The sequence below is a fragment of the Haliotis rubra genome, unplaced genomic scaffold (assembly GCF_003918875.1).
Source record: "Haliotis rubra isolate DU_JTF1 unplaced genomic scaffold, ASM391887v1 Scf1827, whole genome shotgun sequence".
NCBI lineage: Eukaryota > Metazoa > Mollusca > Gastropoda > Lepetellida > Haliotidae > Haliotis > Haliotis rubra.
The window spans coordinates 23,194-50,558 of NW_025765811.1; the positions used below are offsets into that span (position 1 = coordinate 23,194).

The following is a 27,365-nucleotide window of genomic DNA, read 5'->3' on the forward strand; positions in this document are numbered from 1 at the left end:
AAACCTGTACTTTGATGGCATGAAGTACAATCATGTGCAGGAGAAGCGAGGTTGCGTTTGCTCTTCAGTCCTCAGACACGCGTATGAAAACAGCTGTATCCTTTGCAACTCTAAACATGGGCCGACGTTCACGTGAATGAGAAAATCAGTGTCATGACACGATGGAGAAACTTGGCGCTAGACAAAGTCGGGATAGTTTCAGGGTCGTGGCTGACCATGATAGAGGAGATTATGGGCAACAACTCAAAGCGAAGATCAATTCTTGATGACGTTATCTCGCTGTCGCAGGTTCGGGAGTGCACTTTGTTGGACGAGTGCTCTCCGTTAAGTATTTGGGACAAAAGTTCACTCCCAGACAACGCAACTGCCACCATGCTCATAGGTTACACGCTTGTCCTCAAGTCCCGTCTGTGTCGCTTACGCCATCCACAGGAACGTTTGAGACTGGCACGAATTCACCAAAACTGGTTTCAACAGATTTTATTCAGCTGTCCATGCGCGTTGGTGCAGTCTGTTGGTATTGAAGGATAGTTGACAAATGGTAAACAAGGTCAGCGTTGAGGTTTAGAACAACAGCAGCCATTTGTACTGTAGCTTGGGAATATCGGTCTAAATGGTACAAGTTGACTGTAAACACGTGGCAAAACGCACACCGGAACTGAGTGGCCAATGCGGAGACCCGCTCTGTCAGTTACATACATGCAGAAGTCGGACGGCTATTCTTCATCATCGACGTAATTGTTGGTGAGGCGACAACCAAGACCGACACCACGACAATCTGCCCGCTTCTGTTGAAGATGAGCGCCGTCTCCCTACATATTACGTCATATGGTGCAAGGTCACTGACCTATACACATGTACGTACGTAAGATCAACTGACGTAAAGAGGATATTATGGACATAAACAGATGGCATAGAGAATCAAGGATCCTGCCAGGAGGTCGCTTCTATTACAAGAGGGGATACACAGAATGATTGCTGAATGTATTAAATAGACAATTTTCAGATCTAATGAAACAAGAAGACAAAGTCATCAAAATTAATACAGTTTTGAAGAAACTATGACAACTAAGAAACTTTTGAAATCGCTTGAACTATTGATTTCAGCTAGGGAATACCCACATGGTCTGAATACTATGACCGGGACATTTCTGCGATACTGATTTTTAAACAATAATTTCAAGAAGCTTAGGTGAGCTAAAAGAAACTTACTTGCAGCTGTGTTGTTACATTTCTGAGAGGTAAGCCTTTCACTGTCGCCCTCATCATTCGAGACTGAAAATAAGGAAGTGTGTCTTAGAAAAGTGGATAATCTACTACCGGGCCATGTTTTGTGCATGATTTACCACCTGTTTCAGCTTTCTCTTGAAATCTATTTTAAGTCTTGTAATCCTATAAGCCGATTTCACCTCTGAGTCACCATAACCCTTTTACCTCTACAGCTATCAATTGGTGAGTTGATATTAATCCGTTTATGTTTAACCCTTGGAGTGTCAACTTAATGTGGGAGGAATGCCTGTGATGCAGATGACAATAGAACAGTATTCGTATTTGAAATCGTATGTGAACCGATCGCTATTCATCAGCACATTCCTATGGTATAGTCGGAATACTACAGTCGACACTACTGTAGCTTGTTTAAGTGGCATTTAGAAGGTGGTGTGATGAATAACAAGGAGAGCTCTATGGATATACACCTTCTTTAATATGATATGAGCGACGTTTCGGTGTAGCTACAAACAACGTTATCGAGCAAATGATGTACAATACTAGATGCAAGGTATATTTATATACATGGTAAAGTTGAACAGTAAGTGATGATGTTTACACAATTAATGAGGTAGATGTACAAGGTGGTGGATGTTTACACAAGAGGCAAATAGTTACACAAACATAGTAAGCTATTGGGGGATTAAGGGAGGAAGCCAGTGACAGACAGGAGAATAGGATTAAGATTGCTTGGTGATGAGTTGGTTGTAGGCAGTGGGGATGTAATATCCTTGGTCTCTGTTCATGGCCTTTTGGAGTCTCTTGATGTGAATGGCTTCTAGTAGCTTTCTGATCTTGTAGTGGGTGTGATTGCTGGTGAGTACATTGATGCTGTTCCATAGGATGTTGTGGTCTGGGTGAGCTTGGGTGTGGTCAGAGATGGCGGATTTAGAGTCTTTCTTCTTCACAGAGGCTTGATGTTCTTTGATTCTTACAGTAAGGGGTCTTGAGGTTTCGCCGATGTACGAGTCTCCACAGTCACACTTTATGTGGTAAACTGTGCCTGAGGGGTCTTCTTTAGTTGTGGGGGTTGGTCTGCCATTGGCTTTTAGGAGGTTCTGTATAGTAGTACCTCTCTGGAACACAACATCAATGTTGACTTGGTGTTTTAAGAGTCGGCTGATCTGGTGGCTGGCTGAACCTATATAGGGAAAGCTTATGATGAACGGGGCTGTTTGATGGCGTGGGGGCTTGTTTGTCGGGTTGAGGGTGGCGTTGATGGTGCGGTCTACAAGGCTGGCAGGGTAGTTCTTGTAGGTCTTAAAGACATGGCGCAGATGTTGAAGTTCAGCTTCGAGTTGTTGTGATGTGGAACTGATGTTTTTGGCACGTCGGGTAAGTGTAGCTATTATTCCTCTCTTGACTTGTGGGGATGGTTCGATGAGTGGTGAAGGTACTGATCAGTATGGGTGGGTTTACGGTATACACTGGTCTGGAGCTTGTTGTTGTCTTTCTCTATTCTGACATCGAGGAAAGCTAGCTGGTTGTCTGTTTCTTCCTCCATGGTAGACTTCATGCGAGGGTGCTGGGCACTGAGATGGCTGAGGAGGGTATTAGGGTCATCATCAGGGTTGAGCATGACAAATGTGTCATCTACTTTTCTAAACCAGCAGATAGGGGAGATTGGCGATGTCTGTAGGGCTCTGTCTTCTAGGTCTGTCATATATATCTCTGTGATGATGGGTGAGAGGGGTGATCCCATGGGGAGTCCGTGGGTTTGTTGCAGGATCTTGTCTTGCCAGGTGAAATAGGTTGAACTGATGCAGGAGTTGATGAGTCGGATGATGCTGTCAGGGGTGAGGTGGGTTTCTAAGGTTTCATGGATTTCCTCTATCCTACTTCTAATGATGGCTAGGGGCTTGTTCTCTGGGAACATTAGTGAAGAGGTCAACAACATCGTAGCTGAGAAGGTGGCCTGGTTTGTTGATGGTGCTGATCTTCTTACAAAAATCAGTGGGATCTGTGTAAACATCCACCACCTTGTGCATCTACCTCATTAATTGTGTAAACATCATCACTTACTGTTCAACTTTACCATGTATATAAATATACCTTGCATCTAGTATTGTACATCATTTGCTTGATAACGGTGTTAGTAGCTACACCGAAACGTCGCTCATATCATATTAAAGAAGGTGTATATCCATAGAACTCTCCTTGTTATTCGACACTACTGTAGGACCAGGTTCCGCATTAACACGCCAATCCCAAATTTAATGGTTATCATTTGAAAAAATAATCCAAGTTGTTTATATAAAATGTCCACCTGACTATCATATTGAAATTTAGATGCCTTAAACAAACTTGGACTACCATATCACAACACTTGAATCCAACTAAATCCATCATTCATTGTGAAGGCATGACCTTATATAACCCTTTCCTTAGGTTAGTTATCAAATCACACATCAGTAAGAGGGTGATCCGTTACTTTTGTATTTGAGTATAGTTACATTGCGGGAACATCATAAATGTACAAATGTTTGAACCCCGAAGAACCGTGAAACTTAAACGTTACTTGTAAGTAAAACCGTCACAAGCGATGCCAGTACTCTGTTGTTAATATCTTACACTGTTTCACTCCTTGTTTACGCCCCTTCGATCTGCAACAGAAGACAGCAATCAGTAATTGATAAAAAACAAACAAATGTGATGTTTGTTTGCTAATTTGGAAGTTCGCATTCATCAATGTTTTAGATATTAGGCAGTCTGTTAATGATTGCATCTGGACCACAATTCAGGGATGCGATGACAGGCATCAAGTTAAACACTTACACTATCCACACTATCCCGTAGTCGTCTGTTACAACACGAACGGGTTCTAACCTAAACAAACATCCAGAAATATCTTTAATCAAAAGTTGATATCGTTTCTCGTATTTATGTCTTGATAACTATTTACTGTTTATCACGGGAAGGTCAGAGTTAAGGGTATTGTTTTATATAAGTATTGTGCATTTACTAACAGATTTCAGTGGTAGGAAATAACTTGACCCTGTGGAATCCTGCTAAGTAACGTAGCTGGACATAATGTTGTATGCCGCCCAAGGTAGCACCCATACATAATGTGCCGAATCCTAAACCTAGTTAGACAAGAGAACTAGTTATGTGTTCATTGAAAGGCAATCTTTTGGATGAACATTTTTGAGTGATATATTACATTCATACCTTATTCTAAGATTGTACACAATTAGAGCAACAATGATGCTGATCAGGATGATGAACACCGGAACAAGTATTGCGGCCAGTGTTGTTGATGCAGTCCCTTGTGCCGCCTGCTGTGCACATTCCTTTGGACCACATTCTGTAAAGGAATGCATTACTTAAGAAAAAAACGACGCTGCTGTATCTTCATAATGAACACATACCTTTGTAGAGTGTTGGTGTTTTTGTACATGCAGACATTTTTCAAAGGAGTTTCCTTGGTCATGAAACATGTTTTATGGACAAAATGTATGTAATGATGTATGCATGATTGGCCAGGTATGCACACGTCTTACGATTCACTCGCCTTAATTGATATAACATATTAAACATTTTAATCAAATTAGGAAATATAAAATAAATACAATACAATGATTTGGCGAATTAAAGCAAAATTGTCAAAGTTTCCTTTCTGCGGGATGCCATGACTGACGCAAAATCCCGAACAGCGACAAAGGTATTTATCAAAATTCCTGACTCCTTCTCTTGGTCACAGCAACAAAATAGAAACAAATGATGCACATAGCAACATATAATCATGAAAGCTTAACATTAGTCAATATAAAAAATGATATTGAAACAATAAACAACCAGCTCAACATGGCAACATTTGCAGATATGCTGCTTATGGAATACAGTGTCTGCAGGTGACAAAACAATGCTGCATGCTTCCACAAAAAAAGACAAAAAAACATTTTCTGTGGTGCACGTACCTTTGTATGTCTCACAATAATCCCCCTGAATAGTTCGCTTTACATCGTATGCAAGTTCCAGTATGTACGTTACAGACATTATCGTGGCAGTTCTTGCTACACCCCAGATTACACTGGTCCCCATGCCAGCCTCTGTTGCATCTTTCCGAACACTTTCCAGTCAGTTTGTGACAGTGGACTTTCTTGTCAGTGGAGGGGCACAGTTACTGCTACAGTTTTTGTCACAGGTTTCACCATATGTACCCAAGGGGCACTCCTCACACTTTCCCTCGATTGCTGAAACCGAGAAATATTCACAGTGATTAAATTGTTGGCGAGATCTTACCAGTCAATCAACTAACCCACCCACCAATCAATCAATCAATTCTGAATACATGATATTTACCATCAATCAACATGATAACACCTGTATATATTTATGAACAACAAATAACTCACCAATTATTATTACAAGCAGGAAATACTTCAGCATCTCTGAAGTCTTCACTGGCTCTGCCTGAAAAAGATGAGAGCTCTGCATTTTGAGTTGATAGTATAATATTACTGTTTCATTATGATTTCTCTTGTGATGCAGAAAATGTGTTTACTTTTATACTAGCCTAACCTAGTCATTTTATAGTGACTGCAATGCAATAGCATAGCATATCCTAACCTAGCCTAGCCTAGCCTACCCTAGTCAAACCATAGCATAGAATAGCATAGCATAGCATAGCATAGCATAGCATAGATGTCTCATCGTATTGCACATAACGCTGTTGAGATGACATCTGACGTTATCTAACGTTTTCTTGCTCTGTTGTACATGGCAAACGAAACGGTGCACCAACATGAATGAATCATGGTAAACACAAACGTGGTGTGTGCATTACGAAAATAATAACTATGTACCATAGTGCTATTATCCAGGTAAACATTACAGACCGTTAAATGCTGATGGCGACGAAACTGTATTGGAAACATAATGTATGCTGTTCCATGACCCAAACCCTAACTTCAGTCAATAATGAACTCATAGGGAAGACTTCTCAGATGAACGTGCGAACGAGAGAAAACCAACGGTACGGTCGTAACGGTGAACGGGAGCGCCGATACGCAGAGCGAGACGCACGGGAGAGCCACGCGCACAGAGGCTTAACAGGCTGGGACAACAAGTGTAAGCTCAAATGTGGTTTTTTGAACGTTAATGGTTGGAGCACTGATAACTTATCCTGCAACTATCCAGTAAGAGCTAGTTATGTACAGTTCTCGGGTGTTGATAGAGTTGAAATAAGTGAAACACATCTCCGAGACAACGACACAATTGAAATGCCAGGCTTTATCTTTTATGGCCACCGTAAAGCGAAGTATGGCTCCAGAGTTTCCTGGTAACTTAGCCATAAGGAAATAACTCGTGTATATTGTGTCTGTTTGCTATCTCCCACCAGAAAATTCTACCAGAGCAATAGATGTGAGTAGCTTCTGTGATCACTTATTAACTGATATCTAATCTTATAAAAAAAACTGGAGCTGTATATATTTCTGGAGACCTGAACAGTCGGTGTGGTGATTTAGAGGATCTTATCGATGGCGTTGACAGCTTACCCGACAGGGGCATTATATATTACACACAAAATAGGTATGGCTCCATTTTATATTTAATATTAGATACCAATATGTGTATTCTTAACGGGAGAAAAGTATCCAGAACGAATACACCACCGTATCTACACGTGGAAGTTCAGTAGCTGGTCCCCAACGAAAATCTACAACTGTTTAGAGTTGTTAGGGCAAGTGTACTGGTCAACTGAAGTGTTTGCTCAAACTGGTGTGGACGCTCTGCTATTCCTGACCATTCTCTTCTAGCGTGGACAATGGAATCAGAAGGACATGGTCATATGGAGAAAGATATGGAGAACTCAAGCTTTAAATGTGAATATGATAAATTCATTGTTGATAACATACCAGGAGATTTTATGACAGATTTGTACAAAGTTCATCAACTACAAGAACTTGTCAGTGACATTGAAGAACGTGAAAGTCACAGATTGGTTTAGACTCTACATATAACGGCATCTGTAACGTAAACAGATGTGAGATGGAAATAAAGTGATAAAAGTTCATAACACTATTAGAATTGGTGCTAATAACAAAAGACGCCGTGCTAAGCAAGAGTGGCGGAAGGACGCTTTAACTCGCCAGTGGAATGAATTATGTCATGCTGAACGGAAATAGTGTAAACGTAAAGGGATATCACAGAAGTCCTCACTAAAGGTATTCAGACATTTCAGAAGAACGTTCGATCGAAGTGTACAGGGAGCTAAGAGGAACTGCAGGTTGTCACTTCGACAGGATCTGTTCGAGGCCGCACAAGAATATCAGACTTATTTTTGGAAATCTATGGGAAAGGTTGGTGTTGGAATGGAGCGAAATAAACAAATTCCTGGAGGTCGTGGATGAAGACGGAAGTGTATCATGTGGGCAGAGATCTAGAGTAGTGCTAACAAAGTGGAGAAATGAATTCGATACATTGCTTAATGTTAACGGTGGTGATGAACTGGCGTACGTCTTGTCACCCCCCGAGAAGTGATAATCCTCTTACTATGAATGGATTGGAAATGGCTATGCGCAAATTGAAGAATGGCAAAGCTGTTGGTTATGATGAACAACAGGAAGACTACCAGAATATTGCACTATAGGAATTATCCAAACCATACCAAAATTTTAGCATGACAGACAAGCGGGACCCCAATCATACAGAGGTATTTCACTCTCATCGAGAGTGTATAAGCTATATTGTGGAATTCTCAATGCTCGGTTAACAGATTGTTCTGGCGATAGTACTAAGAAGAAGAACAGAATGGTTTTACAAAGGGCCGCAGTACCGTGGACCACATAACAACGTTAACTAACTTAATCGATACAAGAAAGAAGAAGTTATCAACTTTTTGTGCTTCTATACAGTTCAAAAAAGCTTATGATTCAGTCGACCGAAATATACTCTGTTATCAATAAGCTTGAGCACTTTGTAATAAATGGTTATATGATGAACGTTGTTCGTGTCATGTATAGAACTGTATATAGTTGTGTGAGGATCAACGGATTATGGACTGACTGGATTAAAGTAAACAGCGGAGTTAAACAGGGGTCTCTTCTATCCCCTTTACTCTTCAAAATCTTCATAAATGATCTTGCAAAAGTATTTCAACTTGTGGGATTGGGAGTACAGTGTGGAGAAGAAAAACTGAGTATCTTGTTATAGGCAGATGATACAGCACTTGGAGCAGTCGGGTAGCCTAGTGGTTAAGGTGCCCGCTCGTCACGCCGAAGGCCCGGGTTCGATTCCCCACATGGGTGGAATGTGTGTTAAGCCCATTTCTGGTGTCCCCCGCCGTGATATTGCTGGAATATTGCTAAAAGCGGCGTAAAACCAAACTCACTCACTCATTCACTCACTGATACAGCACTTCTGGCGAAAAAGGGAGAGGCTAACAGTGAATGAACTTCTAGATATTAGTGTCACGGCAAAATACGTAGCCGAGTCTGCAAACAGAGGCCTATAGGTCTGGTGATAGCTAAGTGTAAACTTTTTGGAGATAAAGATTTCAGAGTATTTTATAAGCTATATGACAGTATAGTGCTACCGGTTATCACATACGGAGCAGCTGTGTGGGGTCTTCAGGATCACACGTGTACACACGCCGTTCAGAACAGGGCATGTAGGTTTTATTTAGGTGTTGGTAGATTTGCAACTGATGGAGTGTTTGGTGACCTATGAGCAGTACCCGTAAGCATGTCACAAAAGATTGCAGGTTTACAATAGTGGCGCAGATATATGTATGACAACAGTTTGAAGAAGTATATTTCTTGTACAAGATTCAGTTCAACCAGGCATGGTTAGGATATTGGAATATACGTTATTCACCAGATATAGGTGTGCATGGACTCAAAGGAATAATGACAATACAGGGAAGCTAAGGACTGTGAAGAAAAGTGGATATCAAGCGGAACATTTCATAGTATCACATATGCCCCGAACACAGAACTGCTATGGCGAAATTTAGACTGGGAGTAGCACCTATCACACTAGAGACAGAGCCATATAAACGTTTACCCGTGGAAGAGAGACTATGCCCAATGTGGGAAAACTGCTGTGTTGAACATGAATATCATGTTATTTAATACTGTCCTACTTATGATGATTTACGATATACCCTTTTTAAAGAAGCAGAATATGTACGTATGTCCCAATTTTAATGTTTTAGCAGAAGCAGGGAAGTTTGAAGTGCTCTCTACACATGCTGATTTTTTCTCTCTGAATTCCTATGGAATGACATGTGTAAAAGTTTATTGTTATCTTTAACACTGTATATATATGTAAAGTAAAACAAGGTGAGACGTTAATAAAATATCTGTCTTTCTGTCCTTAACCCAGATTTATCCACTAGCAACACACTCTGTTTTGGACATAAAATAGCATATGTGCAGTTTCATTTTTTGTTTTGTATATTTAAACGCCATTAACGTCAACAAGCTGTCGTGCCCAGCAAGATCTCCTGACATGAGCACCTCTAGGATCATCTGGGAAGCCAAGCTGGACAACGACAACAGCCTCTGTTTACTAGGAATGCGGGAATGCGTTGGTACTGGTCCTACAGAAGGAATGACGTCGGATCCCTGATAATATATGTTGTCATATATTCAGTACTTCGATCGATGTCGTGCTGGGGCGAGCACGAAGCACAAGGTGGCAACACCCGATATTAAGGCACTTTGGCTGAATTACATGTACATGTATGTGATTTGTTACGTTCTAGTTTGCACGAATACTGGAACAGTCAGCCCCCATGCATACAGAAGTGTAAATGCAAGCTGGTTCGTTTTGTGTCTGTACACAACTGTTATGGATTGATCTTTAGGTATATATAAAATGTTACAAGGTCTTGTTGTTAGTGGTTGTGTTGTTTGCGAGTTAAAAATACATGGAGGCGTTTTGTTGCTCCTCAGACGACTCAGCTCTCCACCAACCCGCCAGTTCACTGGAGCGTAAACCAGGTTAGCGGTATAGAGAGAAGGCGGGAGCGCTATAGTGAAATAATTGTTTCGTTTAGAGCGTACAGTAAGATGAATGAAAAGCACTCCAGCCTGCCCAGCCTATCGCTTTTAACTTGTGTCAAAGCTAAAAAGCGTCACGGTCAGAAAACGTGAAAATTATTCATCAGTTGCAAATTAACAAATAATGTTCGCCATTTGTATATCATGTATATTAATAATAATGTTCTATTTTGTTATTTGTAGCACCTACGGTGATGATTATTCACAAATAAAGCATCTTATTCGACAGGCAATTAAGAAGTGTGTCTTCATCAACTACCTCAGCTATTGCCACTACCAACAGGTCCCGCCTGTGACTCCCACTGAACGCCGAGGATATATAGGAGAAGACAGTCCGTCTTACTTTTGAAACTCAGTTTCTAGCGACTGAATTCGTCTGAATATGTTTGTAAATGGTGAAATTGACCTTACTAGAAAATATGTTTTAGAGTTTGTCCTCCCAAATGTTCTCTTTACTGTTATTAAGACGGGGATCGTGTTCCCGACATGGGGTGTAACAACAGATGACTGAAGGCCTGTCAACACTCCTCAGTACACTCATTCTCAATGTAAGTGCACAATATGTATTTCGAAAAAATCGAAAGTTGGAATAAGAGGTTGTAACTTGCATGGTGCAAAGGTCACGTATTTGTAAACTACATTCATGAATTTTACTCATCCAATTCAAACCTAATTTCTTGTTATCACTGTCCGAAAATTGTTTTTTACATAATAAATAAAAGTAGTTTAAACAATTAAATATGTAAACTTTTCAAATTGTATTCATTTACAATCAAGGATATATATTCATAGATTCTTGGAAATATAAATCACTGTCCTAAACATCGTCCGTAGTATAATACCTAATACGGATGGAAGTAAGTTTGATTGTATATTACGTTATGAATCTTGTATTTTACGTTATGAAAAACAGATATGGTCGATTCCAACGAAAAGTTTGAGCCCATAACAATTTAGCATTACTATCTTCACTTATTTCGGGGTGCCAATCACATTGGCACAAGTGAGACGATTCGGGCCATTAAATATTAGTCAAACTGGATGAACAGAAGTTTATTAATCCGAACATTTTCTGTTCTGTTCTTACCAAGATATCACACAAAATAACCTGTATTCGTAGGTAAATGTAACTCCCAAATGTTACCTACAAGTACCAACAACTGATCACATTCAAATAGATTGGTTGAATGACAACACGTGACAAGTGTTCCATTTAGAAGTCATCGTAGATGAGACCAGACAATATCTGGGTATTAGTAAGTGTATTTTACATTTTCTGTAAGAATGTTATATAGATAAGATGCATATGACACCTGTTACAAGTAACCAACTTAAATTTTAGAGAGGTTTTAAGTCTTATTATTGCAAAAAAGGCCTCAGACTGCAAGTGGAATTTATATGGGGCTCAAATTGGTAAGACATGGTGTCCCGCTGGGCTTTCCCCGGTTGTGGCTCACGGTATCTGTACGTAACATGTGTTTGTTGTTAACAAAATGAAATAGAGAACACAATATGCTACTATAACATAATTTAAACTGAAGACAATTATTTTGCAGATCATAAATAAACTGATTAGGTACGCAGTACTGCCTATTAATAGATTGAAATGGTTCCTTGGAATTCCAAATGGCTACATAACTGAGCATTCAATAAAAATGTTCTATTCAGGGATGCACTGCAGTTCGTGGTTTAGACTTTATTATAGTGGTATAATGAATTCTTTTTGATTGAAATGTCAGAAAACAAGTTGATCTTGGTGATAAAAGTAAAAGTTTGCATGATATCACGCAATAAACGGTTGATTCGTTGGTAACATGTGTATTCGTTTGTAACATTCCGTATTTGTAGGTAACATCAGTCAGTGTGTTTGAAGTTATAAGTCTTGTTCAGGACTGTCACCGATGCACTTGCGAACACAGAAGAATTGAGACTGTAGTAGAAGTTAGTTGCATTGGTTTAGTAATTAGATTTGTCAAAGGTATGTCGTATTCGTAGGTAGCTCGTTTTTGTAGTTGAAACTTTTTGTAAATGTCTATCTAATAGCAATTGTCATTGCAAAATATGGATAATTAAAGCAGAGTTATAGTTCAGTAAGAAGCATAATGTATTGATTGTTTTAGTGACATGTTTATCTGTACATAATGGTATGGTATACGGAAATAGTTTAAGCGTTTTAAACATTTGTGATGTGCTTTCTTTGAATACAAATGTCAGTTGAAACATTTGGTAAATAAAATTTCAGGTGTATTGATTTTAGTTCAATTTCTATACTGCTCATCAAAAGTTTAGACTCACTAGTGTATATATAGCCAATTACTTCAGGCGACTTTTTAAAACTAAATTTTGCAAAATATTCCATACTGTTTAAAGGAACTGTTTACACATGAACTGATGTATTGTATAACAAATTCGTAACGTTGGAAACATTATTGTCATGAGTTCAATAAATGATCAAAATGAGTGAAAATTGGCGAATTCTGAACAAAACTTTACACCAAAATGCAGCTGTTCACATGTACGATATTTGCACATGCTTTTCAGCAATTTGATTCATGATCCTCGTGCAATTCATCTGCATAAGGTTTGCAGTTGGTTTCCAACTATATATATATATATACATACATATATATATATATATATATATATATATATATATATATATATATATATATATATATATATATATATATATATATATATATATATATACATACATACTCACATATAGTGAGTGTTTCTAGTGAGCCTAAACTTTTGATGAGAAGTATATTTCCATCAATTAAAATGACATTGCTACCTTCCAACATACACTGAGACAAAACAAAGAGAACGCCTTAAACCGGTTGTAAACATCTTTATTCACATGTCCTTTGCACTTAGATAAACAATTTCCAAACTGTTCGATATTTTGATAAACCAGCTATGATTTAGTTTGACATATATAAACATTTATGAAATACAAGGAATTATGTGATATTTGTTACCTACAAGTACATTGTTTTTATCTTCCACCGAAAATTTAGTTTTTGATGCATTTTCAAACTTCTTGTACTTACCGAAAGTTCCACCCGTTGTCCCTTAGATGAATAAGATAGATATGTAATAATGATTTGTTTGTGAAAAGAATACTAAGTGGTGCTATCTCACTTACATTAAACAAAGGTACCAAAATGATTTTACTTTCGTAAAGCTTGAGGTTATAAAACATGAAAGAAACCATGATATGGCTTCAGAGTTTCTATAGTCATTAACATATTGTGCATGCAGAACAACAGTGAATTTGGATGTTAGGCAACAGTAGTATATAAGTAATCAGTTTCGGACATCAAAGCATTCCTATGGACTGACTGACTGACTGACTGAGTTTAGTTTTACGCCACTTTTAGCAATATTCCAACAATATCACGGCGGGGGACACCAGATCATTCCTATGGAGAACAATAGCATTCCTAAGGAGAGCAATAGCATTCCAGGGGAGAACAATAGCATTTTTTAAGGAGTACTCCTACATACCAAAGGAGTTTTCAGGAGCACATTCCATAAATTCCAGGAGCTGTCCTTTGAACCCTTAACCCTATTGTATACAATGATAGCCTACACTATGGTTCTATACCAGCCGGTAAAGAGTTAAGTGACGTCTTTATTTAACATCATGACTCACGGAGATGGGAATGTGTATTGAAATGTTATGACTAGGAACCAATCAAATTTGATATATTGAAATCATTGCTATTAAATTTGAAATGGGTGGAATGTTGGCCACCTACATCTTTTAAATATTTGTGTCGTTTGCCATTCCATTAATCATGTCTTGTTAACCAACCAATCAGACAGCATGTGTACTACTCTACATCCAATCAGACAGCACAAGCACTACACAATCCCAAAGTTGCACCTTCCACTATAAGACATTTCAAATCAGTTATCATTGCTATCATAGACCAGAAGAGTTTTGGAAAAGCATTTCTTCTCGCCAATCAATATGGGCATGAGAAGGTGTTTGACATGGTAAAGGCTTCTCAACAGACCAGTTATTTACTAGTGTGTTTCAAAGTGAAGGATATTGTGAATACTCAGGTACATTTGCATGAAACTATGATGCGAACAAGTGAGGCGTACAAAACCACGTACACCGAGATGGCAGAGCGAATGAAGACCTTAGAAGAGAAACTGCTACCAATATCGCCCGCTCTCTTGAGTTTGCTGTTGGATTACATGAAAATTGCTGCCACATCTGCCAACGAGAATTCAGAGAACGGAAATAAAAATCTCCCATTGCATCTCTTCCTAAGGCTAAGAAAACTAGAAAAGTGAAGGAGAACGAGAGACATCCAGTGGCAAAGAAGAGCAAAAGACCACAAAAGCGGAAGACCAAAAAGGAGGTAGCCAGTACAGCAATCAAACCAAGGTAAGTGTAATCATTACGATAATCAATTATATTTGTTCTACCTTATTGTTTACAATGAAGTAATTTTGTTTCTCAATTTATATCTTATATTTGTTTTCTGTATTGATAGGAGCGATGTCAGCGCTATTTCACCTACTGCGCTGCAGCCATCTCCATCACTCCTGATAAAACCTATAACACCTCCTACAGAACCTAACTTCAATGACTGGCTTCCAACAGAGTCCACCTTAAATGACTTGTGGTTGGATTACACACAACACTCATGGAAGAAATTGAACAGCAAGAGAAACAACACATGGAGATGAATGTCGCAGGTGATTTAACAGCGGAAAATCCATATGAAGAAGAGAAACTTACTCCTCTTCAACGAAATTGTAGCATTTGTCGTCACAATAATAGGCTGAGTCACGTGAGTTGCAGTAGTGGACAAGTCCAGTGTCATGTGTGTTGTAATGAACTTATTGACTGTTTGTGTGACTATGATCCAGAGGGGATGATGGAAGACATGTCATCTCAAGATTTCTAAGGACATATCCTATCAGTGTGAATTCAGAGGTGTTTTAATCATGCTCTGTAACATGGTGATGATCATTATGTACTGTAACACACTTTTCTGAATTGTAATAGGGGATAGTGGTGGAATGAATAAATAATCAAACCAAATGTGTTTTATGTTATATATATTGTTTAGTAAGTCACATTCTCCTCAGTACAACATGAGTTCCCAAAAGAAAAGCAGTGAGTTGAAACAGCAAAAAGCATTAGAAAAGTAATTATTATGGCAATCACAATCCGGGCGCTCATTATGGACCCTCTAAACTCCATGATGAATTGAAGAAAAAGAGTCACCATAGTATCAAGCTGAGGAAGGTGAAACGATTTGTGAACAACCAAGATGCTTATAGTTTACACAAACCAGTCAAACATAGATTTAAAGGATGAAGTAGGAACTGAATATCTCAATCTGGTGAAATCGGGAAATGTGAGACTTGAAATTGAATTCAAATCTGCTCTCACCAAAACTTTGAGTTGTGTCATCATGAGTGAAAGAAACTCTATCATAGAAATTGATAGGGCAAGGAATGTGTATATCAAGCAATCATCAACATGAAAGCCTCAGAATTGCAATGTGCCATACAGTGTGATTCAGTCTTAGAGAGACATGTCTTGGGAGTGTATGCTAAAGATACTTTACCCACACTCACACCTTCACTGTTGAAGAAAGGAGTGGGTGTCATTGTGAATACAGACAGCAGACAAAAGAGTGGTCGCCACTGGGTGGCTATGTATTTCAAAGGAAATAGAGCAGAGCTGTTTGATAGTTTAGCAGAACCAGTTGATGCGGTATTTGATAGTTATCTAAAGTCTTATGTTAAATCTTACTTGCACAATGGTGAATGGATACAATCTGTACATTCAAATGTATGTGGCTTCTATTGTTTGTATTATCTCTTATGTAAATGTAAAACCAACTGGAGTTTTCATCACTTTCTTCATCAATTTGATGAAAGGAACTTTATATGGAATGACACTTTTGTATCTCAATATATTTGTCACTACTTCAAATACTGTACACCTTCTTGTTTCAGTTGTCAATGATGCTATTGATGTATGTGAAAAAAAAATATATAAAAAGTATTTTAGATCAAATGATGTTTTGTTGGGTATAAGAAAAATGTACAAATGCAAATATCATTTGCAAAAATATCCTGCATAGTAAAAAAGTAGAATAATACTAAACTGAAGTATCTAATGACTGGCATTTCACTCTTGCCTACTGACGGATAAGACGTCCTTTTTTTCAACATGAGGAGAGCTTCTGGGGATATATTTGGCCCTACACCCATGTTCACAAAGTTTGGCAAGAGCAAGTCAACAAAAACACGTCAGAGAAAAACAATGGGATCGCTGAATAGACAGGTTACATCTAACAAGAAAAAAAGAAGGGCAACTGTGAAGGGCAAAAAGAAGACTGCACTGAAAATACAACCTGTGTCCAATATCATTATGAAACGGACTAAAGCTGCCTTGAAACGTAACATGGCTCAAAGGTATAAAAGAATGCTTCAGACCCTCTAATCACCCACTTGTGTTACATCACTATGGAGCTCACTACCACCTGTCCAGACTGTGACAAAGAGATTTACATTTTGAAAAAGATAATTAACAAAGACATCAGAAGCAGATGCATATGCATGGATCAATTCAAGAGTAACATCCTCCTCTTCCTCAGGATAAACAACTTCCTTCTCCTCCTCCTCATGATAAACATCTTTCTCCACCTCAGGATAAACAACTTCCTCCTCCTCCTCCTCCCCAGGAGGAGCACAAGCAGCAAGAACGATTCAAATTTCTGATTCTCTCCAATGGCATCATCGTTGGACCCAGTGGATGTGGAAAATCGGTGTTTGTCTTCAACCTATTAAGACATGGATTCATTCAACCTCTACCTGACTGTATAGTCTGGTGTTATACCGTGTGGCAACCACTTTATGATAGCATTCTTCAAACTTTACCCCAAGTACGTTTTGTGAAAGGAATACCTTACAATATCGAAGATGAAAACTTCTTTGATGCCCACAACCAGAACATGATGGTGTTGGATGATTTTCTGTCTGAAGCAAAGAACGATAAGCGGATTTCCCGTCTGTTTACTCAAACCTCCCACCACAAAAACGTTATTTTCTTTTTGCTATTGCAAAACCTCTTCCCAAGAGGTAAGGAATCTCGTGACATTGCTCTAAATTCACATTATATAACACTTTTCAATTCACCAGTGGATAGACAGCAGGTGAAGTATTTGCCAGAAGGATATTTCCTGACGACATTAGTAGATTTATGACGTTTATGAAAAGGCTGTTGAAACACCTTATGGACACCTCACAGTGGATCTCAAACCTAGTACAAGTGAAAAGAATAGACTCCATGTCAATCTCTTGAAAACCAACCTCAATACATCTGATCAACAGAGTGGTTTGCAACAAACATAAAATATATAGGTAAAAGAGGTCTCTCCAGTATTAGACGTTCAGACAGCTTCCGACATTTGTGCTGATCACACATCCAAAGAAAGATCTCTTAGCTTTGACAACGACACTGAAACAGCATCCATCTCGTGTGACGACACAGGACCTCTCACCATGGCCACTGCGTGTACCGACTGCGGCGTCTCAGATATGATAGTGACGACAACAGTGAAGGCGAGGAACAACTTCCTGTACAGAAAGGAGGAGGTTCTGCTGGAAAACAATGTCGTGGGAAGCCTTGAAGCACTGACATGGAGGAGTGGCAAAATGTGGGTTTACAACGCATCTGGAATCGTGTGTACAACATCAACCATGACGTGATGAAACTCAAAAGGAAGAAGTACAGACAACAGGGTCGAACAGAAGATTGCATTGACAGAAAAATGAAACAGATATGGGGAAATGAATTGGCCAATAGCCTTAACAATGTCATAGAGTTCACTCAATACTTTAAACAGGCACCTCTATTTCAACCCAACCTAGACAGCCTGAGTGATATGGACCCTGGAACTGATCAATCTATCATCAAAAACAAGATAACCCGTTTCATGAAAATGATCATGAAAGACATTCTGACCCGTATAAATATGCCCGAAGTAGAAAGTGACAGTGAATCTGTCATTGCTGCCGATGACGATACTGATGATGATGATGAGGGTCAGCAAGAATAAAATCCTTGTCTTGCGTTACAACATTTCAGTCGAGATTTTATCATCCCATAATAATGACACAGAAGAATCAGTCACCAAGACGACATAAAGGAAGGAAGAGATGTGGACTTATCCACATATTAAAAACACAACCTGCCAAGAAGAAAAAACAGTTTTCTCGAAATGACACCAACAGCTCCCTATCAAAGAAACACTTGGTCCTGTACATCAGGAGTGCAGCCAAGTTGGGACCCCCAGGACACAAACATGTTTCTGTGGCATAAATGCCGCTAAACGATAGTCTTCTCTGTTCTATACCTGCTGTATCTGAGTTGTTTCATGTTTCATGTTAAGACTAAAACACAATACAAGCTTTAAAATCATTGAACCAAAAGATTGCTTTTTTTCTTGTGAAAAATCCCTTGAATCCTACACTTGTGAAGACTGAAACCTTATGTTGTTAATAAAATGTCTGTTACAATTTTTGTTTCGTTGTTTTTAATTCATGTTTCTATGTTGTCATGCACCTTGTAAATATGTTTCAGCAATCCTATTGTTCAAAACAATATGATCTTGAACAGGCTGCTACTGACTGACTGAGTTTGGTTTTACGCCACTTTTATCAATATTCCAGCAACATCACAGCGGGGGAAACCAGAAATGGGCTTCATACATTGTACCAATGTGGGGATTCGAACCCGGGTCTTCGGCGTGACGAGCCAACGCTTTAACCACTAGGCTACCCCATCGCCCCGAACCCCCGAATATATATATATATATATTGCTGACACCAGTGTAATTGTCTTTTCACAAGACCGCCCCGCTCTGGATCGGGTGATCAAGTAGTAGCATAACCTTAAATGGAAAGGTCTGCTACGCCATGTTTTGACTGAATGAAGAGTCTAAGTTAATATAGCATTAGTGTATTAGCATCTGTCATCACGTCTAACCTTGATGTCATGCATACATTGCGTGTGTATGAGTGTTCATGCACTTTACATAACAACAAAAGCAAGTTAAAGAAGCTTTGACCAAGTAAGCAGAAAAACCTAAAGTATTTACCAATGAAGTATTCCTACAATACATCCAGGTGGTGTTGAAACTCGAATGTTTCGTGTGAAGAAAACACAAAACGATCACAGCTTAGATAATTTCATATTTTTTTCAAAATGCTGTTCTTCGAATTCTGCTATGTACCTAAAAAGCTCACAAACAGGTTGTTGACACACAGCATCTCTTTTCAATAGTGTCAAGTCGCAGCCGACCGCCTCCGTGGTGTAGTGGTTAGAGCGTCCGCCCGAAGAGCTGAAGGTTGCGGGTTCGATCCCCGACCGCGTCATACCAAAAAGACGTTAAAATATGGTACTTGTTGGTCCCTGCCTGGCGCTCGGCATTAATGGGTACAACAAGGACTGGTCGGCTCGGAGTCAGTATAATGTGTCTGAGTGGTGTATTCATGCTTCACCGCGGCATGGTATCTCAGTGGGCTAGCACTATAAAACCAGCTTAAGTCTGGGCTAGTACAAGCAGCCACACATACACATACACGTGCATGCACGTCGTCATATGAGCGAAATATTCTCAAGCAGGACGTAAAACCCCAATTTCACTTCACCTCACCAAGTCGCAGCCCCAACACTAGTCAGTTGTGGCTCATGGTCTATAATAACATCTCAACAATGACCACACAGTGAGCTTGTCACGTGAATACACATTCCTTTCTGCGTCAGCACTTCCCTATTTGGAAATGGCTACTACGTTTTTATACTATCCATTGTTTTGCTTTAATGAAGGCTGAGATGGCTGAATGTATCAGTGCATGAGAACAATACACCCAGCCATGACTTGGCTGACTTGTTACGTCATGCATATCTTTAGCTATTAATGAGTTACATACATACCAAATAACCTCCCACAGAAAACACATGAAACTAAATTTGACCTCAGTTTAATATAAAGGTTGTAGTTGATGAAGTATCTATAAAATATTTTGTGGCACAATTATTTGAATACAATGCAATAATCAGATAATAGTGTAAAGAGGTCATATGGTATACTTTCTTATTTGTCTGCAAACAAAAAAAAGGTTTGCAAATCTTGATCGTGACATTTTTAATAGAATATGTGTACTGAAAATTCAAAGGAATTGTAAGTCATGATATAGTGTTATATAAATCGTGTATAGCGTCTACCATTAAACATTCAAAATAAAGTGGTAAGACATTGAAAATATACGTGATTTTATTTTATGTTGGTATAAAATGTCACAGGTACAGGTGAACGAACACATGTCTGTCTAGCGTGTGATCAGCTGAATGATAAGCAGTTGTGTGAAACTATACCTATCCTAAAAAGCAAAGTGAAAAAAGTGTTATCAATTCAAGACCAGGAACGATGTTCCTGCAAACCCCATGTTGTTCAGTTGAAGGTATGTATTTGAAACTTTGTACAGATTGTTAGAATTGATTGACTTATAAGTAACATTTCTCATCCATTGAGCATTTGATATTTCATTTCTTGCAGAGAATAGTCTTAATTTTGACCTGCTTGTATACTGCAGAATTATATTCATATGCAGACATGTACAATGAGCGAAAAAAGGTGAGCTGTATTTCATACATTCTGTTAACCCTTTACCTGCTGGAGTAGAGAAATACTCAATTGACATTCAATACACATTCCAATCTCAGAGAGTTATGTTTGTTGCAGAATTACGGAAATTGGAAATGATCTTGTTTTGTGGAAGCATGACCCATATCGAATTCATGTAAGTTGGCTGTGTACTGATATCTTGCAGGGTTTTGTAAATAATTAATCTTTGCCGCAGGTACCATTAACCTGTATTTTTACTTAATTTTCAATAGTGAGTTTAAGCTTTTGATGGGTAGTATATCTTAGATTGAAAAAAATGCGATCCGCTGGAGTGTAGCGCCAAAACACAACTTTGAGGCGAGATGACCAACTTTCGTCCCACTTTAACGTGGACGGTTGCGTTTGGTTGAATATTTTCAATTTCAGAAACTGACATTCCAGTCTGCGTGACTCACCAGGCTAAGCCTTCCATTCATATTGACATGTGTTTGTACTTTTTTTCAAACCATTTGATTTAAACAATATGTTATTTCAAAAGAAGCTATATGTACATGGTTTGAACATTGATATTACATATAAAAGGAAATAGACTGCTGCATTTCTAGGTTGGAAATCAGATGGAATATAAGACAGACAGACAGACAGACAGGTTTTATTCAGTAATGTTGGCACAGTGGCCCATAGTACAGTTGAATTTTCATTTTAACAAATATTGGTCACGTGACACGAAATTATGGTTTTACATGTGATTTAAGGATGGACATCAAATGTTTTATGAAAATGGCAGCTGATTTAATAGTGTCATCGTTATTAGAATTAAGTATTTTATATATCGTTTGAGGGGCATCATTAAAGCATTTTAGATACTTCTTTCGGCCAGCAGAGAATGCCTCACAGTCTAATAATAAGTGACGTTCGTCTTCAGTTTTACCAGAAGAACAATGAGAACATGATAAATCTTCCAATGTATTTTTATCCGAAATCAACAACCGGAAGACATCTTAGAATCCTCCGAAGATGAACTCCATGCTGTCGATGTATGGTACCCACAGCCTGAACCTATTAGAGCTGTACCCACTAGCAGCTTGAACCCTGAGGCTCAACCCTTTGAACCACAAGAACAGGCGCTGCCATACACACGACCTACTGTAGAGGAAGTCCCCGCTATCCAAGTGGTTCCCGGTATGCAGAATGAGGCAACCACTGCAGGACCCCTCACCTGGGAAACGGGTGCAGTGGGAGCTGAAGATGCTCCATCAGAACCCGTGGAGAGTGGGGACTCAGGAGAACTACATCAGGGAGAAGATAGGCTGCCTGAAGATCCGGGCAATGAGGATACATCGCTCATCACTCCTTGTGATCCGGTAGAATCATCTGGTGGTGAGCCAGACCTATCTGAGAACTCTGTGGACTCTGCTATAAGTGATCCAGTTGCTGCGGAGGAACCACTCCAGTCTCTCCCCTGTGAAGAGAGTGTTATGTCGTAGATCCCAGCGCCAGCGACGCATGACTAGGTTCTTTTCCTGGGATCCATTTATGAAGAAGTATTGTCAGGTCATACATGTGTGATACAAGAGGGTTATGAATGATTGTTCACCCGAAGCATTGTTTAATCATGTATTTGTATTTACCGATTTCAAACCGGGTTACAAAATTTCCTTAAAGGGGGGGAGAGTGTAAAGGCTGGATATTTTGTCCTAGTCTCTTGCACAAGTAACCCAATATCCTGCCCTTTACCAGTTATCTGATAGGGTTCTGGGGCTCAAGGCACTGGTGCCATGGTTTCCATAGCAACAGTTTTTTAGCCAATCCCCAGGGGCTATGTTGTCACATGACAGGGGCAAGAGGGCGTGGGACCCCAAGCCTGAAATCTTCCTCTTTCTGCCTGCACTGTCGAGGTGACAACAAGCCAACTTGTTTTTTAGGTAAGAACCTCAGTTTGCTTCCATATTGCAACTAGGTCTTCTGTACTAAATTCCAATGCATAGTTATGTTGTTAGCAGGATAAGTAATTATCTGCGGCTTTTAAATTAGTGTACTATTTAATTTGATAAATCACAATTAAAACAAGTGTTGGGTCACTGTCATCAATTATTCTTGCTGTGCCAAACTGGCGAAAGGTCACTCATCTGTGACTGTCCAAACGTGCACTCGATGGCAAGAATAAATGACATGTACTCATTGTAATATATTTTCATCTAAAAATTCATTTTAGTAAAATATTTTGTGTGTTTAGCATTAATTTGCTTATTTGACCTGCCAGTCAAAATTGTCTCTAGCTCATTGCTAAATTCAAAATTCCATTTATTTACAACTTGTTGCTGCTAACAACAGAACTCTTTTGCCATTTTATTCTAAATTTAAAAAGTGTCTGTATCACTGTCCCGGTTTCCAAACCATGTGCTCAGTTAGAGTATCACGGTATCAGCTGGAACCAATTAGTGACGGTCATGCTCACTGACCAGTGCTGACCTCTCCACTGAGCAGCACACAGCCTGGGCTGTCTTCGGCTCTCCTCGGCATTCTCCGGCTCCCGTCCGGCTCCATTACAAAATGGCTGCACCGGATGTAAACAAACCTAGGGTCCGTCGTCTGCTTCATGTTTATTCTAACATAGCAATAGCCTACCATCATCTCATGTCACTTTATCAAGTATATCTGTAAAGTACTACTGATGGGTAATAGCATATTCAGCATTTGAATATTGTTTATTTTCTGAACAAGATTATTTTCTCGTTCTCTTCGCGTCTGGCGTTACGCGTATCATCAAACGTAATATTTCTACATGTTGTTATACCAATCATATTTTAGTATGTTTCCCCACTTGATGTGAAAGTGAAGTCACAGTTTATTCAATAATAATATAATGTATTATATTATATGGCCATTAATATACCTACATATCGTAGTAATATAAATTATGTAATATCCGTTTATTACATATTGTCAATTTACTTACTACAATTAGGTGTTTATCCTGGGTAGCCCCAAGTGGTGTACCTACTGGGTGTATTGACATTCTGTTGGAGCTAGCCTCATATTGACAAGTATGATCATCCAACAGGTAGTCATACCCCATTTCCCTTAGCCGCATGTGTCGTACAGGCCAGGTGTCCCGTCGTGGCTATTGTGTATATCAATTATAACCGGTTTTCATATATTCCAAATGTGTTGGGTATAAATTTTTCCCCACTTTGTGTATATATATATATGTATTTTTATACTTCCCATTGGCCATTAAAGTTATTGTGACTTTCACCTCACCTCAGGTGGGGCCCCATGTAAATCCTCTGATAGGAGGGGTGTGACGATTCTTTTGGGTTATATAATTAAAGTTATTTATGTAAATACTCTTTGGGGTTGTGTGCTCATATATGCACATATACTTTTGTTCCAATATTGTGTTTATATATTCTCTAATAATATTGTTTCCCCTAATAAGTATTGTCATCACATCCTATATATCAGTCGGATTATTATTTATTTCATTATTGTATCTGCACAATGGCTCTTTCTGCCTGCACTGTCGAGGTGACAACAAGCCAACTTGTTTTTTAGGTTTCACCTGGACTGTGCAGTCGGAACTTGCAACTCTGTTACCAAGACTTTTATTTTAATACACATTATTACTGTCTTTTTGTGTTGTGTCATCTTTGACTGGAGCACTTCGCGCAATAGACACACTTGCCCATCCCTTTTACCGTGAGACGTAATTGTTACGCAACCATCGCAATTACCCAAGTCTTACACATGCTTACAAGTTAGACTAACAACTAGTCTCTGAAATGAACATATTTTACTGAAAAAAGTTCATAGTAAAAAAAAATATATAATATAATGAAAAGGAGCCCTGAGACTTTCTTCATTTTCAGAAGCTGAGGAAATCTAGACTTACCACATTTTCTAGACTTGCGTGGGCTTTCTTGGATATATTTGCTTCAGGGTCTGTACGATAGACTAGCTTACAAGTGTTAAGAAATAAGATGTACTACTTAATGAACATATTACTTATGGTACCAAGCACTTATTGAAAGCGGTTAGAATCAGCTATGAATTTATAGACATGAGCAACATTCCACCCATTTCAAATTTAATAGCAATGATTTCAATATATCAAATTTGTTTGGTTCCTATTCATAACATTTCAATACACATTCCAATCAGCATGAGTAATCTCATTATATAATGATGTCATGGAATAGGTTCAAAAGACAGCTCCTGGAATTTATGGAATGTGCTCCTGAAAGCTCCTTGAGTATGTAGGAGCGCTCCTTGAAAAATGCTATTGTTCTCGCTGGAATTTATGGAATGTGCTCCTGAAAACTCCTTTGGTATGTAGGAACTCCTTAAAAAACGATATTGTTCTCACCTGGAATGCTATTGTTCTCCTTAGGAATGCTATTGTTCTCCTTAGGAATGCTTTGATGTCCGAAACTGATTACTTATATACTACTGGCAACATACAATCCATCTAATCACAGGATATACAAGGTATGATGTTGGTATTTGTAGGTAATTCTGAAAATGAACCTTCAAATTCACTGATCCACCAACTTATCACTTTTAGAGATTAGTGATGGCAACTGATTTTCATAAGAGGAAAACATGTTGACTTTACATTGGTAAAAAGAATTACAAGGCGCAAGCAATTCTATTTTGGACCCCTTGTACCTAGCTGTGTACACTTTTCGTTGGAATCGACCATATGTTCGCCGAAGAAATATTTGGCCTTACACGCGACTATATTTTAACATAAACTACACCTAAGTAACTTCTAACCGATAACACTCATTGTCGGTAACGGCAAATTGCAAATGTAACGTTTACACAGCTTTAAATATTTCCTCAAATTCACAGCTTCATATTACGTTATACCATCGATCATCACATGAGTATCGTATCGTACTAACGTATTGGCGCTAACCCACCTATGATGTTGCAACCTACATTTGACAGTTTATCTCCCCGGATTTAAGCTTACAAATCAATATATAGCGTAATAAACATAACGTATTATACTATGACGATGTTCACTGGAAGTCAACTGATATATTTGGCATGACTTTGCAGATTTCTCCATTTGCTGGCATCGTTAGCACCTAAGTATAACCAACCCATAGTATGATTTTACGTGTGTTTATTTTCTCCATTTTGACAAAAATGCCATAACGTAAAATACATCCTTAACCATACGGTTATATCTAAATAGAAAGTTGTTAAATTCAAGTATGTAAAAACACCATATGATATGAAACGTTTCGTTTTTCTTTTATTCCACAATTAAATAAACTAACTATGCGATAATACAGATGCTCTTTGCAAGTTAGAATTGAATTTCAACTGACTTTTAGTCCATAACGTAAAATACATGAAAACAGCGACATAGAACATTTCCTAAGTAAGTGACCCCACTCGCTCCACTATTTGGTGCGGGTCTGTAGCCTGAGATTTGTTAACTTCCGGGTATATGTCCTGACTTCGTGCGAGTATGGACCCCTTTGAAAGCTTTAAATGGGAATAAAATCACCAGGTTTGTGATAAGGTACTCTACAAAGGCCAACTGAGTATAAATTGTGCAGTTCATTCAACGGTCAAAGCGATGGGAGCGTTTGTCAGACCGAAACAGAGCCGAGCTGAGCCGGGCCGCCATTTTGTTCCGATTTACTGACACACCTTTCTTATCTTATACATATAGGTCATACTTATAAATATATCAGAGTCGGGCGCCTATTATCCGATTGTGTTACATTAGAAACGAGCACGCGCCATGACGAATATTCCGCGGTGTACAGTTTCACTCGTAATCAGGCGAACGGGAGCTAAACCGGTTTCGGTTTTGGTTGACGGATATTGACGCGTTCATATACGACTACTTTACTGATCATTTCAGCCGTGGAAACCCCACGGGGTGTCTACAACGTTAAACGATATATATCAAGGATATATAAATATACTTAATAAAAGGTAAAACCAAAACTAACTCACAAAACGAAGTCTGCTGTGTATAATTACTCTCCTCGTATTGACATGTCGTGAACACCCATCTGCCGTGAATTCCTACTTTCTGTATTGTGAAACAGGGGAGACAACTTGAGGTAGACGTGACAAGAATGCCGGAGTGGACGCAGTCAGATGTGGTATAGTGAATACAGATATGGTAATGCAGTTCCCTTCCTGGTTCAAATAAACCAGTAACATTAGTGTCTCAACGCACTGATGTAAATGTGTCTTATCTTTCGCTCTTTATCGTGACGTGATGTTTTTCGTATTATAGCTGACAAAGGTGAACGAAGCGTACATAAAATGTTGAGACCATTACTGACAACGACACTATGTTCCAAATGTTTCCCCAGTCAGCCCCGAATTCATGGTTATGTAATTTTGAGCAATATTTATGCCCCTTGATGCCAAA

At 38.8% G+C, this 27,365-nt stretch overlaps 1 protein-coding gene across 3 annotated transcripts; it reads right to left on the minus strand.

The window, feature by feature from the left end:
• On the minus strand, positions 1–27,050 carry LOC124273654. Of its 3 annotated transcripts, none has more exons than XM_046708928.1 (6): positions 26,939–27,050; positions 5,625–5,682; positions 5,187–5,462; positions 4,438–4,573; positions 3,841–3,872; positions 1–1,275 (listed from the first exon to the last, which is right to left on the minus strand). In XM_046708928.1, exons 3-6 carry the CDS (start codon positions 5,308–5,310, stop codon positions 1,040–1,042), a joined length of 528 nt encoding a protein of 175 aa, XP_046564884.1. In that variant the 5' UTR covers positions 5,311–5,462; positions 5,625–5,682; positions 26,939–27,050; the 3' UTR covers positions 1–1,039. The 3 variants fall into 3 exon arrangements, with proteins under 3 accessions (XP_046564884.1, XP_046564885.1, XP_046564886.1); XM_046708929.1 differs by lacking the exon at positions 26,939–27,050 and adding an exon at positions 26,481–26,530; XM_046708930.1 differs by lacking the exon at positions 5,625–5,682 and having other exon boundaries at positions 26,939–26,994.
• Between the last annotated feature and the right edge of the window lie 315 nt (positions 27,051–27,365).

Coding starts and splice junctions, on each gene's coding strand:
- LOC124273654 (XM_046708928.1), bottom strand. CDS start 5,310: ATGGGGACCAGTGTAATCTGGGGTGTAGCAAGAACTGCCACGATAATG. Junction 4,574..5,186: donor TTATTGTGAGACATACAAAG/GTACGTGCACCA, acceptor ATTCCTTTACAG/AATGTGGTCCAAAGGAATGT. Junction 1,276..3,840: donor TAAACAAGGAGTGAAACAGT/GTAAGATATTAA, acceptor CCTTATTTTCAG/TCTCGAATGATGAGGGCGAC.